Source organism: Calonectris borealis, chromosome 8 (assembly GCF_964195595.1).
Source record: "Calonectris borealis chromosome 8, bCalBor7.hap1.2, whole genome shotgun sequence".
NCBI lineage: Eukaryota > Metazoa > Chordata > Aves > Procellariiformes > Procellariidae > Calonectris > Calonectris borealis.
Genome location: NC_134319.1, coordinates 20929040 through 20943459, shown reverse-complemented (window position 1 = coordinate 20943459; position 14420 = coordinate 20929040). Strand labels below are relative to the sequence as shown.

The window sequence follows — 14420 nt, the reverse complement described above, 5'->3', positions numbered from 1 at the left end:
AAAAAGGTATCCTTTAAATTAAGAACAATTTTAGAGAAAAGGGCAATATGACATCCTGGGCCAAGGGCCAAGGGATTTGTGACCAGGAGGGCTGAATGCTGCCTCTTCTGCTCAGGTGGAATTGCTCTCTTCACATACAGATTTCCAGGACTCCCCTTGCACCCTTTCTCTTCTGTGAAATAAAAATGTTATACCTTTGTATAGCATTTGGATATCCTCTCCTAGCAGGCACTGTATAAGTGCCAAATATTGCTGGTATGTGTTTAGCAGCAGCAGTGTGTGTTCTGATCGGTATTTTAAAATCAACAAACACTTTGTGGGCCCCTGGCTTTCTGTTAATTGGCCTCTACTTTGATCACTGAAGACCAGTGAATGCAGTTTAGGAGTTGTGTTGCTATCATTTTTCTTCAGTGGAAGCCGAAGGGATGAGTAAGTACATAAATTAAATCCCTTACTCACCCTCTGAGTTGCCCTCATTGGATAACAATTAAAATGATCTGACAGAGCAATGCACTAAATTCCCTCGCATCCCCTTATGTTGCTCTGAATACGTCAAACGAATGAGTATTTAGGCCTATTAATGCTGTTATTTTTTATTAATGCAGAAAGCAGAGTTATGATACAGGTGTATAATTTCATCTTGAAATTGGCATTGAGTTGTGTGGCTAGTCAAAAGCAGGACTGATATAACCATGTTTTAATTACCCAACCCTCCATAATATATCCAGAGCTAGTAGAGGCCTCTGCAAATAAGGTGTGTGTTTCCTTTATGCCACAAATAGTTTACACAGCACGGACATGCTATTATTTTGCTTTCCGTTAAGGCATTAACTCTTCAGCTTGCTCTACACTCTCAGCTAAAGAAATGGCATGAAACTTCCTGTAATTATGAAGGTTATTAAAAAGAAGGAACAGAAGAAAAAGCCTTTCTTTAAAATTGTCATCCGTGCGCAGCCAAGGTCTCAGCTAAAGCCAAGGTATCAACTCTGTTAGAGTCAGGGGGTCCTTTTCTTTTATGGAAAATTAAATATTGTCATGTAAATTTCATTACAAAAATACCGAAGCGTAAGGAACTAAATATTTAGAAACGTATGTACCTAGTTATAAAACCGTAATTATAAGAAAATGTTCTTGTGTAACGAGCACTGCATGTCTGTCATACAGTGTTTTAATGTCTACAGTAGTTATTAGCCGAATATTTCCATTATTACCATTCTGTGAGCAACTGCCATTCTTGAAACTGATTGATGTTTAGGAATAAAGCACTTTTATTACATGTTGCCAACTTCTGAGGACCAATCTTATAACCTACAGTGCCTTCAAAGGAGTGATGATACCTCCTCTTTTTGGAACTAATCACATCTGAAGAAAGTGAAAGGGAGAAAACGTGGTTTTTTGCTGGAGAACTTTCATGGTGTTGTACACTATTCTGCTACAAAATGATTATAGTGTTTTATCTGCCAAAGGTGACACTAGGGGAAGATAACTTTACAGGAAGAGAGATGTTTGAATATAGGCAACTAGCACTGTGCAGTGGCTTGGCTCGAGGCAGTGAATTTATTTGTGAGTTGATGAAACTGTGGTCTCAATTTTTCATTGTCTGGGTGCAAAACAGACTTCTGACAGGGTGTGCTGGTTGCAAAATCTTTGCTAACATTTCATTAGTTTAATTTGTGGGTTTGTGCTCTGTCCAGACCAGCACACAGATCTGCAATTTCAGGGAAGAAAAAGTACAAGAAAAAGAAAAGCGAACCCCCCGCCAAGTGTTTATCTTCTTAAGGCCACACTGTCTTGTTAGAGGCTAGGCAATCTCTAATCATACTTTTCAAAGGAGGAAAGCTGTAAGAAAACATTGCAGGCAAGTTAGCGGTACATAGTGCTCAGAGGGGACTCGTAGTTTGTGGAGTTTTTGTGCATATTTTGTGCGTTATTTAAATTTCTTCATCCTCATCCTGCCTCTGTCCCTTAGAGACTGATCTATAAAAGCATAGTGCCCTCTGGCTCCAGCAGGAACTACCAGAGAATGGAAGCTTCTTGTGCTTTCCTCCCAAAATAAGGTAGAGAAAGAAACTGGTGCTAGTTTAACACTGGCATATAATGTAATGTCCATGTAGGAGCAAGTTCAGATGCTGGCACTAATCTAAACACACCAACATGAAGGTCCCAATGACTATATTTGTACTTTAGAGACCACCTAAAGTTGGAAAGCTTCTGCTCCAAAGATCCTTCAGGTTCTGTATTAAAATAAATAAGGCAAGTCTTGGGAGCTGAAGAATCCTCCCAAGAAACTATTTTCAGCAGGATAGAGTGGGAACCCAGCTGTTCTCTCCTAACTCATAATTTGATCACCAGATTATAACTGGTCCTACAAAAATCACATCCCTTCCAGCCTTCAGTATGAATGGCTCTAGTTTTTGCTCTTGTTCACATACGTCTGTCTGCCCAGATCCCTTTGTGTCCAAAATTGCAAAGTGAAATTCTCAAAAGCCCCCATACTTTGCTTCTTTTCCCAACCCTACCCTGGTAGCAGCAGCTTGCTTTCCAAATATCTCAACAGACTCTGGTATGGCCCTTCTTCTTTCCAAATGATGATACAGCCCACCAGCTTACAGACACATGCAGATTCCCATGAACAGTCAAGGTAGGTAGTTTCCATTTATTGCTGGGAGAAAAAAAAGTGTCAAATGACTTCCTACTCATCCTATGGCAAGCAGTGTGCTTCAACTACCTTAGGTATAGCTATCAGTTCTCCTACTCTTGGTTGTGTGAGTCTTGAGAAATGGGAAGTGTTGAAATAAACGGCTATGATACGCATAGTGTTGAAATAAACATTTATTTTAACACATTGTATGTGATGAGCCATTTATTTTAACACTTTTCACTTGAAGTGTTGAAATAACAGGTTTTGTCAGGGGACGTGTCATCCACTGTTTTATGTATATGTGAATATGGAAATATATCTACTGAGTGTGCATGTGTATATATATACTCACACAGATTATATGGATATGTAATAATAATATGGTAGATGTGTGTGTAGACACACACACTATTGCACGGGCAAATACAGTGTTTTCTGCTGAAATTGAGTCATCTGTTTCACAAAAATTTTGTGTTCATGCCATTGTATTTTTAATATACTTTATGTATTTATAAATAGATCTAAATATATCCGTACATAAAATTGTATATAACTAGATAGTAGCAACTGGATGAGATAGGTAAAATAGAGAGAGAGAAAAAATAAAATAGATAAACGTCAAAATAGGATAAGAATGATCCCGAGTTATGTAGAAGGAAAAGGAAATACTTCATCTGAGCTTTCTAGATATCTAGATATCTAGATCTGGTTTCTCTAGTTTGCTGTACTTTCATAAGCTCTGCTTCCCTTTCTGTAACGCACTTCTTAGACAAGTGGTTATTAAACAGTACAAGGTATGGTTCAGGTTTTGTAAATAACCTGAAAAATTGTTGTACTGCATTTTTCAGTAATGTTTTTATTTTTAAATCCATTGTAGGAGCCTCAGTGCCCTGCTCAGCAGCCAGTCACCACTCTTCCAGTGTGCCCTTAGATATACTAAATTGCCTTTGTACGGTTAGAATTACGTATGCACTAAAGTACAGGCACAGACACGTAGACACACAACGCATGTCCTGCTTTCTGGCACCAGGGTCATGTTGACCATGGAAGCTGTTGTTAAGGAGGTTAAAACCAGCTCAAACAAAGGTAGCACTGCCTTTGAGGCTGACAGAAGCAAGGCTGCCTTTGAAAAAATCTGTAAGCTTCTGGGTAAATAGCCACAAACACTTCTACTAGACTTTGAGTTAAACACATCTGTCTCTGCACCGACATAAATGGGCAGCGAGATATACCGTGTGTTAAAGTGAAGCACTCGCATCTTTTGGGGGGAAGGATTGCCCAGCAGAATTTGGCAGGAATTCATTTGTCCTGCTGTGATGGCTGCAACGGTCTTGTCTGGTAACTGTGGGCAATATTTCTTAGATGGACAGTCCCTTGGCTTTTAATTCACATGTCTTTTTCCTTGTGTTATGTTGGGAGCATACCTCAGTTATTAGCACTACTTTTATTATTTTATCATTACTGTATTGTTATTTGTTTTATTTTATTAGCACTACCACTTTCTTGGTAAAAGGCAAGTTTTGTCCTGGCCCAGTGGAGGAGTGCAGTGCGAAAGGTGCTGGACCTCCTTCAGCAGCACACTGTGCTCAGCTCCGCGGCACCAAGCCAGGTGACTCAGACTCTTAAGTCATGATGGGGAGCAATAACAAAGCAGTCAGGAAAAAGAAAGGGCATACCAAGCCAACCAAAGAACGTGTAAAGCACGGTGTGAGACAATTTCCAGCTTCAAGTCAAATCAAAGTAGAATGAATGAAATTAAATAATGAACATCTGATAAATTGCAACAGAAAATGCTTTGCTAGGTTTCATGCAGATCACCAGAAGTATCGATTTTTAGTGGATCTGTAGTTTTCAGTGAGAGAAAGGCTTTGTTAGAAAATGTTTAACCAGCTCGTGCAGCAATAGCAAAACAATTTTTATCTGTCCTCTTGATTTTTCCTACTGAAGTTTGATATGAGTGAAAATTCCCCCAGGTCTTCCTGGATGAATAATATTTACAGATAAGAAAAATTTACTTTTTCCCTCTCTCTTTCTTCTGATTCTAACCTTTTTAATTGAGAGAAGTCTCTGATGACTGCTAAACATTTATTGAATGAGAACTCTGGTGATTTTATGAACTTTCAGCTGAAAGAGCATAAATAATCATTAGTATCAATTAAAAAATGGTAAAAATAAATCCTAAAAAGGACAATGATTTTTCTCTGTGTTTATGAAAGTTCCACCATTTTTTTCTATTTGGGTACAATTTTTTTTTGAAGGAAACATGAAGCAAAATGATTACTTCTTTTTTCCAGTCACAGGTTGGACTCAAACCCATAGGTATCCTAAATAGAATCAAATGAGAAGTAAGCTTTGAAATGAAAAAGAAGGGGGAAATAATTATCAGAGAAAATGTTAATACACCCTCAGTTTATCAAGCCATAAATGTCATAGATAGCCACGATATGCTAACAAAAATGAGTAGAATGCAGTCAGTCGATATGGTTTCGAGAGCCAGCAATGGCAGAGTGAGATAGAAATTGTTTCAAATCTGCAGAATCATTAACTTTATTCTAAAGCGTTGGGGTAAAGTCCTGACTTCACTGTAGTCAGCAGAACCTTTGCCATTGATTTGGTAGTGTTGGAGCAACACCCTTCACAAATTGTCGATAAAATGAAGCATTAGGTAGCATTGCTTTGAATACGTAGGCTAACTGTTGTAGAGTCATCCCATAACATGCATATTCCCTCGAATGCTCCATTTGATAAATGAATAATTAAAAGTTTTCGTTGGAAATAGCCAGAGCCTGAGTAAATAGTACATTATTATTAGTGATTTTGGCAAATGGCTATTAATGCATGAGTAGTAATGGACTGAAGGACTGACTGAAATAGATAGGGAGCAGTGAAAAGTGTCTTCTCTGGAGCCTGAGAAGTGTTGGGCCGGGCACCATTAAAGCTGTGGCAGGGTCCATCTTGAACTTGCTCTTTGGGCACTTCCTATATTTTTTAGTCCGCTGAATATATTGTGTCCCATTTGTGGACCTCATAATAGCTGTGGCTAGTCTTTCTCTCTAAACATGTCTATTCATTGGGTTTTCTTCTGCATATAAATGCATTCTCTGGCCATTTTGAAGGATGTGCCTGCTACACTGTTCCATTAAACTGCCGCGTTATCGGGTAATTGTTTAAACATAATGCCATAGCACTATCAAAAGGAAAGGTGAACTAATGGCATTTGCAAATGTCAGGGATTATCTTAACACTTTTATTATAGTTTATAAAAAGTAGGTTCAGGGCATTCCATGGCAATTATTTCCACAGAAATTGGTTATTTAAATAAATTGCTAATTATCTGGATATGACAGTATTGAAAACCCTGCTAATGAGTTATTTGATAAGTGTAGCTTATGGTGGCCACCTACAGGTGGGAGAGAGAAAGAACATATAGAATAATTGCAATCAGAATGGATGCAATGCAAATGACTTGTGTATAACCTGCACATTTCCCTGGACTGTTTGCAAATGCAGATGATAGATATATAAAGTACTTTGATCACCAGTACTAGGCAGCATACACATTATACAGAAAGTGTCTTAACAAAGAATTATGTTTTCTGTGGTTTTTTCCTAATCCCCAAACTTTCTTATATAGTTACTTCCTGTGGCATTGGATTGATCATCTACAACGCCTGAACCTTCCCAAAACCAATTCCCTTATGTAATGCTTTTTCACTTAAGTCTGGTATTTGCTGTTGTTGGCTTCTTTTGTCATTAGCTTTATTAACTTTAACAGTCAGGGAGTTAACAATGTCAGCTGTCTCCCGAGAATGTATTTACAGACGGAGGGAGGGTGATGTTGCTTAGATTTTGGGTTTTTTTTTTTTTAGCAGCATGGACTTTATCAGTAATTTATTAATAAAAAATAATGTATCAGCTAATTTTTCTTTGTAATATTTAGGCTCTGTGGTTTAAATCTGATATTAGATTTGTAAAGAAGAACTGCAGTGTAATATAATATAATGCAAATTAAAAATTAATTTTACTTTACAATGCACAGAATGGGAAGAATTATGACCCAAATTCATTTTTATTCCATCTAGTAACCATAGATACAAAAATTTGCTTTTAAGTCATCTACTAACCAAAGGTATGAGAGTTTGCTTTCCTTTTAAATTTGTTTCTTTTGTTGACAGAGAGTTTGATAAAGACCATTCAGACTGTTTCAAGATTCAGTCTCAGTATTATCAGTCTGAATTGATTCACTTCAGTTCTGTTGGCTGTTTTTTGATGGACCTGGATCATCTTTATCTAAGGCCCATTTAGAGCTGCTGCAAATATGTGTTAAAGACTTTAAACTACCCCACTGGTGCAATATATTGCAAGTGAGAATGTAGCCCAGTATTCAAGACTCTTTTTTTTCCCCATTGGTGGATCACTGGGATCAAGAAGATCTGAATTGTTTCTGCTATGAACTTTCAAAGCTACTGGGTTGCTTGAAGCTTAATGCCAGGCTTCTCCTTGAAGAAGGCATTAAGTTTGCCTCTCAAATTTCAATCTAGTGAACATTTTTGGTGCTTGGTAGGATTGAGTCCTCTGGGGACTTCAAGGACTTGCGAAGTCGTAATAAAACGTGTTGGGTCCTGCACTTCGGCCACAACAACCCCATGCAACGCTACAGGCTTGGGGAAGAGCGACTGGAAAGCTGCCCAGAGGAAAAGGACCTGGGGGTGCTGGTTGACAGTGTGCCCAGGTGGCCAAGAAGGCCAATGGCATCCTGGCCTGTATCAGAAATAGCGTGCCCAGCAGGAGCAGGGAGGTGATCGTGCCCCTGTACTCGGCACTGGTGAGGCCGCACCTCGAATACTGTGTTCAGTTTTGGGCCCCTCACTACAAGAAGGACATGGAGGTGCTGGAGCGTGTCCAGAGGAGGGCAACGAAGCTGGTGAAGGGCCTGGAGCACAAGTCTTATGAGGAGTGGCTGAGGGAACTGGGGTTGTTTAGTCTGGAGGAGGCTGAGGGGAGACCTCATCGCGCTCTACAACTACCTGAAAGGAGGTTGTAGTGAGGTGGGTGTTGGTCTCTTCTCCCAAGTGACTAGCGATAGGACGAGAGCAAATAGCCTCAAGTTGTGCCAAGGGAGGTTTAGATTGGATATTAGGAGAAATTTCTTTACTGAAAGAGTGATCAGGCCTTGGAACAGGCTGCCCAAGGAAGTGGTTGAGTCACCATTCCTGGAGGTATTTAAAAGACGTGTAGATGAGGCCCTTAGGGACATGGTGTAGTGGGCGTGGTGGTGTTGGGTTGACGGTTGGACTCAATGATCTCAGAGGTCTTTTCCAACCTTAATGATTCTATGATTCTGTGATTCTATGATTCTGGCATTGGTAAAGGGTTTTTTACTTCCTAAGGAAAAATAAACAATCAAACAAATAAGTGGGTATAATACCTCTCATCAGTTTGTCGTCAGTCTACTATCCTCAGAGGACAAGGGCAGCTCTGCCTAGCTGCACTGATCAGGGAGAGGCATTTGATTGACATATGTTCTGCTTCTCCTTCATGTTGTATTTGCCTATTGGATTTCCTTGACTGTAGTCCCTGATAGTCATGAAAAATCTGACTTTTTTTTTTTTTAAAATAAATTTTTAAAAATTTTTTTGTAAATAAATTAAAAAAAAAAGGGGGGGGAAGAAAAAGAAAAAGAAAACTTTGTTTTAAGGCAAGAAAAAGGTCAGGGACTTTTACATCATATAATTATTTCATTGTTTAAATCTTTATATAATAGCAAATATTTGTTCCATAATTAATGAGAGACTTGAAAGAGTAGTTTTCAACAGAGAGTTGCATGTCATCTCCACCGGGTATTTTTCTGTCTGTCTTTCATTTTCAAATCTCACTCCCCTGCTTGAGGTCTGGATAAATGGACTTTGTTTATTAAATATTATTATTTTACAGCAAGGTAAATGATAGCCACATCTAGCATCTGGTAGCAGCTGTAATGCTGCTATCAAGAAAGTACCGTATCAGCAGTTTCCCCAGCTACGGGTACTTAACTAGTGGAATTACAGGGCCCAACACGTCAAAGTATGTGGTAGATGCTTATTTTTTAGCACGTGAGCTGTCTTTCAAATGCATGCTGGATTTGGACCTCAGCTTCTTAAATACCATTGGATTTATCAGACAACATTTTGCAAATTCCCACTACTACTTACAGCTCTTTTAAAATTTGGCATTAAATCTCCTTTATTTCAACCTCTTAAAAACTCCTTCTCCACAAATCTCTGTAATGGAATTTATTACCTTCCTATGGTACTCATATGAAAATGCAAGAAAATAGAGACTCTAGGTCAGTTTCAATGCTCATTTGCTTTTCTTTTTTATTACTTGCCCTTTTTTTTAATAGCTTGGCATCACTATTGTTTGTATTCTTTCTTTTTTTTTTGGCTTTAATCTGGAAGGTTGCTTCACCATTTCATTAGGCAGTAGGATCTCTATCACAAGTAAATCACATTGTATTTCAGACCAGCAGCTTTTATTACAGAAGGGGAAACTTCTGAACTGTTGTTCAAGAAATGCATGGGAGAATGGCTGCACCTTCCAATGTGCTTGTTCCATATTCTGTAGACTAAAGAAAAAAATGCTGGGATGAATAGTGACACCTCAGTCAACCCTCTGATTGTCATTAAAGCCATTTATTTACTCTCATCAGAAGCACTCCTTAAATGTTTTTAAATTCATTTGGGTGAATTATAGATGAATGGAATACTTTTGTGATCATACCAATTTATCACTAATTTACTAATCACCAAATGTAAGTAATAACTCATATTATGAATATCAGGTGCAGCTAGTACTAAAAAGTACCTATGTTCCATAACAAATTCTAAGTCTTATTGCCATCTCTGCTAGGCTTCATCAAATCATATGCTTGATTTCTTTGGGCTGAATGATTACCTATTGTGTTGAAACCTTAAATAAACCGTCATTTCCTCCTTTTCCTCTACTGACCATTGTACAGAGACAGTCATTTAAGTGAGAAGGTGGCTAATTTAATCAGACTGAAGAAAGCAACAATCATATTCTGGAAATATTTTCTTGGGGAACTCTTTGCTACAAGGTATCATTAAGGTCAAGGGTCTATAAGGCTTAAAAACTGATTGAATACAAACTCTCAGAGTTACACTGGGGTTAAAAGAATATAAACCTTCATGCCTCAAGGCAGATGTCAGTTTTTAACTCATGCAGATTGGGAAAAAATTTCCCTCTAGCCACAGGATTTCATAGGTACCAGCGTCTGTATTCTTTCACCTTTCTAAAAAATAACTACCTCATCACAGTGAGACTCTGGAGCAGCTGTGTCAGTGCCTGAAAGCAATATAGCAAGTCTGATGCTTACCTGTAGCCTCAATTTCAAACACTGAATATTTGAAGAATTTTGTGAACTAGTGTTTTTCGATGAGATTATTTTCAATGGTCTTGGCTGTGTAAGGGTATGTCTTGGCATGTATGCCCTCCAAAAGGCTTTATAAATAAATCCGTAAGAGCAAACAGCATAGTTGCATTTTTTTTGACTCGTCTTTCTCTAAGACTGGACCATCAATTCTGTCGTAATATTTGCTCTTTGGACACTAGCAGTCATCCTCTTTCAGAGAATCATTCTGTTCCTTTCAAACGCTTTACAATCGATCTAGCTCAAATGATGGCAAATAGTCATTAGTGTCCTGTGGAAAATTCCTGTTCAGCTCCAGCTCCTTTCTGTGATCTGTTCTGGTGTGCTCTTAGATTCTTTAGGGCAGTTTTGGTGAGATTTCTAGTTTTTATGAACCAGGCTTTAGTTTTCACTAAAACACACTGATAGTGCATCTTGGGTTAGGCTGTCCATTTATGCAAATGAAAGTTTATATGCTGAAAACATTATATTTCTATGTAGTCTCTGTTAAACTAGCAGAAAGTACCTGTGTAAAGCCTGTGAGCAGTCCTGATCCCTAATACGGGCATGGAAGAACATCCGGTGTGTCTTGATGGCAGATGGAAGAGTCTGTCTGATCAGATAGTGAGTCCTCTGGTTTTTGCTTGGGTGCAGAGATCAGCTCTTGAAGAAGGAGGAGGTGTGGTATTACGTATATAATGAGAAGGTGTCTATGCTGAGGCAGCAGAAGTTGTCATGGCCCAAGAAGATAATTTAGTGCTGAATCCAGAGCAGATGTCAATAGAGACTGCTTAGCTGAACTTTTGGGTGTGAATGTGTTTAATACTGATGGGCCAGGGTCTCCTGTGAATTCAGTGTTACAGTGAGGGGCAGTGGTATGTTGCAAAAGGCAATGTGAGCTGAAGACAGAGTATTTTTAATGGTTAAGACAAACCAAATTTCAGTTTTCTGTAATGGAAAATTATCTTGAAAAAACAGCTCCTTGACAAAGTGACAGCACACTGTCCTATTTAAAGCAAAACATGACAGGTTTTGTGACCTGTACCTGTGTGGGATCATTCTCCTTATTGACCCTTCCAGCTAGACTGGGGAGGTCTTAGCTGATGCACAAGCAAGGGAGAGGCTCTTTCTAGAGAGCAGAATCCTGAGCTGACAGTAGGTCCTTCATGGAAACCAGTAAAACTCTGCCTGAGAGGAAGGACTGATGGGGACACGGGAGGGAGTGTGACAGGGCTGCGCTCAGTGTGACAGGGCTGCTTGAAAAAAGCAACTTATCCTTTACTAAAGACTTTCTTAGATCAAAAACCCAGCCAGCAGACTGCAATATTTCTGTCTCAGAAAGAGTAGAGAAAGAATGGCAACACAGCTTGTTTGGGTTGAAGAAGAAGTTTTGTCTGAAGGAGATGAGGATGTTGGTCAGGCATCTAAGCAGAGGTGTGGCAATGCAGCGGCTACTGTTTCTGCATGGGTTCTTTTCCCACACTTCCTAATTGTGGTTTCTTCTTCCTCTTGCTTTGTTCATTGCATTGGTTTTATTTCTTTCTTCCCTTTTGGTTATTTGCTCTTGCAGAAGGTCAAAGCTTTAAAGGTTATAAAAATACCCATGGAGGGTGTTCAGAAGTATTTAATGTCATGGTATTTCCCCAAGTTGCCTAATACAGTAAAAAAAAAAAAAAAAAAAAGTACTAGCACTTCCTTGCGTAAGTTGACAACCAGCCAGTTCTTCTGGGAGCGATGTGTCCCTCCTTTACACTACTGTATTGTTGTCCAATGATAACATAAAATTATCCTAAAGGTTCTCTGAATTAAGTAGAAATTTTAAGAATACGGGAGTTATCTAAAGAAATCCCAACTAGCCTAAAAAATAAGTAACTGAAAGTGTCAGCTGTCTATGCTATCCATCATTTAATGAGCAGCATCTGCATGCATATTTTAAATACTTGCGTGCCATCAATAGGATGTAGCCAAAGCAGATGCATTGCAGTCACAGTGTTTTGAGACTTTAATCATAATTCCTCTAAATGTAGCAGGGAACTGTCTGACTCAACCTCTATATACCATTTGAAAATGCAAGCTCCAGTCTTAGAGATACAACCATAAATGAATAGGCTTTATTCTTTTGAGCTTCTGACTGTCGTGTTAGTAGTTAGAGGAGGCTTACTTAAAGGATTATCCGAATCTACAAACATCCAAAGGGGAAACATATTAAATAATATATGAAATGTCAAGTGCAGTGAAATGGTGCTTTTAAACAATTTTTAGTCAGACGTAAAGAAATGAGATGTTCCCTCTTACTTGGACAACATCTATGTTCAAAAATCAACCTGATTCTTTATGTAGAAACATTGATCTCTTTGTCTACAGTGTACTGTATGGTAAAGTATTGCTTTCTGTCTCAGACATTGTTAGTCTTTGTTTTGAGCATCAGCTAAAATGTTCAAGCGATTTGTTTCTGCAATTTTCTTGATTTCAGCCAAATTCATAATACTTCACAAGTATTGATACCACTTGAAACCCGCGTGGTGTCAATCTTATAAATGAATATAACCTCTGCATCTCAGAATTAGATGTTAGTTCCTGATGTTCCTACCATGAGGGATGTGCAAATTACATCAGGGTGCGTTCTGACGTTGCTAACAAAATGTTCTGGTTTTCTGTAGGAAATGCTATTAGGCCTATCGCCCTCCGTGCAGTGTCTGCCATAGCCCGTGCTCTCCCAGGATTTCCCATCTTAGCAACTGGAGGCATCGATTCTGCTGAAAGTGGGCTCCAGTTTCTGCACAGTGGGGCTTCTGTTTTACAGGTACCTTTTATTTCTTTAAAACATTAAAATTAAAATAACTGTAATTAAAACCATAATGTATCTTCCTTTCAAATATTAGGATAATGGGGGTTTTATACCATTGAAAGGAATTTTCGTGTTTTTAGCTTCATGCTCCTTGCTAAGAGACATTCATTTCAGGTGGAGGAGAAGTTGCCAAAAGAAGACTTTGGGTGTCACAATACCATTCTGGGAAGAGGCTAGCCATGAGTATGTTATCACTTTTTTTCTCAGACCTACAGGATTTAAACTTTAAACATCTCTCTGTTGTCATACAAACAAGGTTGACACAGAGTTAAGCTTGAGATATCTGATTTTCCTTTATTCTCGGTTTTTGTCTTCTACAAAGAGCCTTTTTAAGGGGAGAGGGATTTCAAAGAGCACTACTTTGGTCCCACTGGGAGCCAGTTTAAAGTACCTCTTGTTTATCCAGGCGTCTATGTCCCTTAAGCATGTTTACTGGACAGGAGGTGCAGAGCTATACCTCCTGCATACGGTGCTGGCATTGCAGCCCATTGCATTGGAGTGAGGTGTTGGACTGCTTGCAGTAGCTGAGGCTGTTTACGTTGCCTGATGGATTGTTCTGAGGTCCTGGCCAGACTGGCATGGTTAGTTACTCCCTGTCATGGAAGGAAGCCTTGGTGGCCTCTTATTATGGGCACCAGGAAATTGGCTGGAAGTCAGCCCCTTACTTGCTCTACTAGGCGTGTCAGGGCACCATTGCAGCATATATGTTAGAATGGCTGATAAGGAACAGGTGGTGGTTATGTTGTATTATTCCATTATATATTGTTACATTCTGGTAGATACTCATCCTCTTTATCTGTAGTTCCCATCATAGACCACAGCAGCTGTGGATCCTGTGGATATTGGCTTTGTGTCACTCTATGGGATGACTGGAGTGGTTTCTTTCCCACAACTCACTTTGACATTAAAATTAGATTCAGTATGACCATCCTTTCTGCACAGCTATGGTGACTGCTGAGATTAGTCATTTGTTTGCTATGTTTCAGAAAAAAAAATAGGCCAACGCAATGGTTTGGTTGGGTTTTTTAATGCATATCAAAGTTAGCATCTCTGGGAGCTGAAGTAGGCGGCTACTACCTTTTTATAGACTTACTATGTTCTTTGGATTTATTAATACCATTTCCTATTTTTTTTAAGTTTGTATTAGAATGCTTCAAACTCTTCTTTTCCCAAGATCTATCTTTCTTACACAATGGTCTGAGAGCTTCTTCCATATAAATACTAAGTATCAGTACAAATTACATAGCAGCATTTGTCTACAAAAAAGGAGGATTGGTAAGGGAATGTTTTTAGTGCTATAGATGCATTTCATTTGTTACTGCTAATAGAGCTGCAGTTTTGATGGCTTTGTCTGTAACAATGTTACGTGATCTGAACTACACAGAGTGGAGTGATTTTCTGTTCTATGTCTGCTGCATCTGTTTCTGGATGACTAAAAATGAACGGTTTTAATATCATTTATGCACTTTTCCTTTATATAGACTGTGTAGCTGTTTATTTTTTATTACTTTTTCTCTTTTTTG

At 38.7% G+C, this 14420-nt stretch overlaps 1 protein-coding gene across 1 annotated transcript in view; it reads left to right on the top strand.

Moving 5' to 3' along the window:
* DPYD (dihydropyrimidine dehydrogenase) overlaps positions 1–14420 on the top strand; it is a 364617-nt gene that overhangs the window by 282067 nt on the left and 68130 nt on the right. Inside the window, exon 19 of the mRNA XM_075156366.1 lies at positions 12710–12852. Coding sequence (XP_075012467.1) covers positions 12710–12852 — 143 coding nt within the window. The remainder of the gene's footprint in view (positions 1–12709; positions 12853–14420) is intronic.